The sequence below is a fragment of the Echinops telfairi genome, unplaced genomic scaffold, assembly GCF_000313985.2.
Source record: "Echinops telfairi isolate 266 unplaced genomic scaffold, ASM31398v2 ScPeMD7_23;HRSCAF=83, whole genome shotgun sequence".
Classification (NCBI taxonomy): Eukaryota; Metazoa; Chordata; class Mammalia; order Afrosoricida; family Tenrecidae; genus Echinops; species Echinops telfairi.
In genome coordinates, this window is record NW_022103920.1 from 24,681,568 (window position 1) to 24,683,886 (window position 2,319).

The 2,319-nt window shown below is 42.5% G+C and overlaps 1 protein-coding gene across 1 annotated transcript in view; it reads left to right on the forward strand.

Moving 5' to 3' along the window:
- TSPAN12 (tetraspanin 12) overlaps positions 1-2,319 on the forward strand; it is a 66,195-nt gene that overhangs the window by 42,767 nt on the left and 21,109 nt on the right. Inside the window, exon 5 of the mRNA XM_004707772.2 lies at positions 1,090-1,164. Within this exon, the coding sequence (XP_004707829.1) occupies positions 1,090-1,164 (75 nt within the window). The remainder of the gene's footprint in view (positions 1-1,089; positions 1,165-2,319) is intronic.

Genomic DNA, 2,319 nt, shown 5'->3' on the forward strand with positions numbered 1-2,319 from the left:
ATCCCTCGACACACACACCCCCCTAGCCTTTTCCTCCCGGTCCATTCAGAACACTGCCATCATTTAATCTGCACTCCACATTTGTTTATTTTACCTTTCCGTTATTCAGAAACTGTACAAAGAGATCTCTTCATTGCCTACAGGATTCTTGGAGAATCCGTTAGCTCTTTACTTAAAGCTCTTTGTCATCTGGCTCCAATCTACCTTTCACATTTGGTCTCCTACCAGTTTTCTTTGTGACCACCCACGAGAATTAGATGGATCTGTTTCCTGAACATTTATTTGTCGACTTTGCTGCTGCCTCTGCCCACTTGGTCATGCGTACTTGGAATGCTCTCATCTCTTGGTTCCAGTCCTCTCCAGGCTTCAGGCCCGGCACACATCTCTCCGAGGGGCTCCCAGAAAGTTGGAGGGAAAATGTCATTATCACTGAAATCAGTTTTTTCCCATGAACTTTTGGGAACATGCTCCCGTTTCATAGGACACTTCTGAATTTTTATCTTGATTTTTGTTTTGAAATCACCTCCAACTTTGTTGTGTCTTTGCTGTATACCTTATTGGAAGTTCAGATTGCAAATGCTTTCCACATAATAGACACTTAATAAGTATTTTAAGCATGATCAGTAATCTAAATTTTACTCAATTTTTCTATGAATGAAGGAAGGAGGCCCCTTTTCCTGGAACGGTGAGTCAGTATCCTCTGAAAGCTAGCGACTTTAACTTGTCGAGCCCACCTTTTGGGGTGGGGGATCAGGGTCAATTTCTCACCCACAGTGTGTAGAAGCTGAGTATAGTTCATCAAACTATAGCATGCAAATTGTAGATTAACCTGATTAAAGTATCAGTGTTTATAAAGGATTTGTCCCACAACATGAATAATAAGCAAGGACCCACTCAGGTGAGTATTTGATGTTGCTTCCAGATGTCTGAAATTTCTCCCAGCTGTTCCCAAAGAAGCTTCATGAAGACAGGCCTGTGTTGACTTTTCCACGAGATGAGCACACACCACTGAAGAATATGAAGCTCATTTCTAATGGCCATGTTTGCGTTAATTCTGTGCTAACTGGCACCTTGTCTGTTCCCCTCTAGTACTTTGGAAGTTTGCTCGTCATTTTCTGTGTGGAACTGGCTTGTGGTGTTTGGACCTATGAGCAGGAAATTATGGTGAGTTCAACATGGGAGCCGACACAATCTAAAACCACATCCAGTTTAGTCTTCCACATCTCTTATATTGGAGCAATATAGACATTAATCTGTATGCTTATTGCTATGTGGCAGAATGAATTCCATGACAACTAATGTACAGGATGACTATAATTAAATCAAATTTTAGCCAAACAATAGACAGGTCTCCAATAAGAGGAATAATAACACTAGTGAGATCCATACTCTGTAGAAAGTTTAACTCTTTGAGACCAAAAGGGCAGCACTTGCCCAAGGACCAAGTTCAGAAGCTTAGGGGAGAAAGAAGAGTGGAAGCAGGAAGCGCAGGGAAGAAGTGGGATACGGGATGGTGCACTGAGAGGATTGCGGTGAAGGAGATGAAACAAAATGGAGATGAATTATGGGATCCAAAATTGATGATCTGCCCTGTAAACCATAGGTTCCCAAACTAATTTTGCCTACCACAACATTTTCAGAAAAATAACTTGTCAGCACGCCCTGGCAATTAAAAACTTCTGTGCTATAGCCCCTTTATCCAGGATAAGGTGTAGGCATCTGCTTTTGCAAGTGGTGCAGTGGTCTAGACATTGGGCTGCTGACTGCAGGGTCTGTGGTTTTAAACCACTGGCCACTCTGTAGGAGAAAGACGAGACTTTCTATTCTCATAAAGGTTTACAGTCTAGGAAACTCAGAGGGCAGTTCTACCCTGACCTATGGGGCGGCTTTCAGTTGGACTCGACTCAATGGCAGTGAGAGCTTTAAATCTGCTTTGCAGTCCCCCTGGATTGTTCCAGCACCCGTCAGGAGGTGATAGTGCCCACTTTTGGAAATCCTGCCAAAAACTTTCACCCCTTTTAACAACAAAACGTTTACAATGGATGCCAGCCTCAGCTGTCCACTCCTGGGGAGCAGGCCCACAGGCCTCCCACTGTAAGGAGTGTGCTCAAGACTTGCTGTGTATTCTGTGCAGCCAGAAACACTGCCAGAGCCGGAGACTTGCTACTGGAAACAACTTTGAGCTTTAAAAAAATTTTATTGGTTAAAGCTGCTGGAATACCCTTTTTGTTGTTGTTATGCAATCTTTTAAAAATTGTTTTATTTTATTTTTTAAACAGTTTTATTGGCACATAGTGTACATATCATACAGTTCAGTAG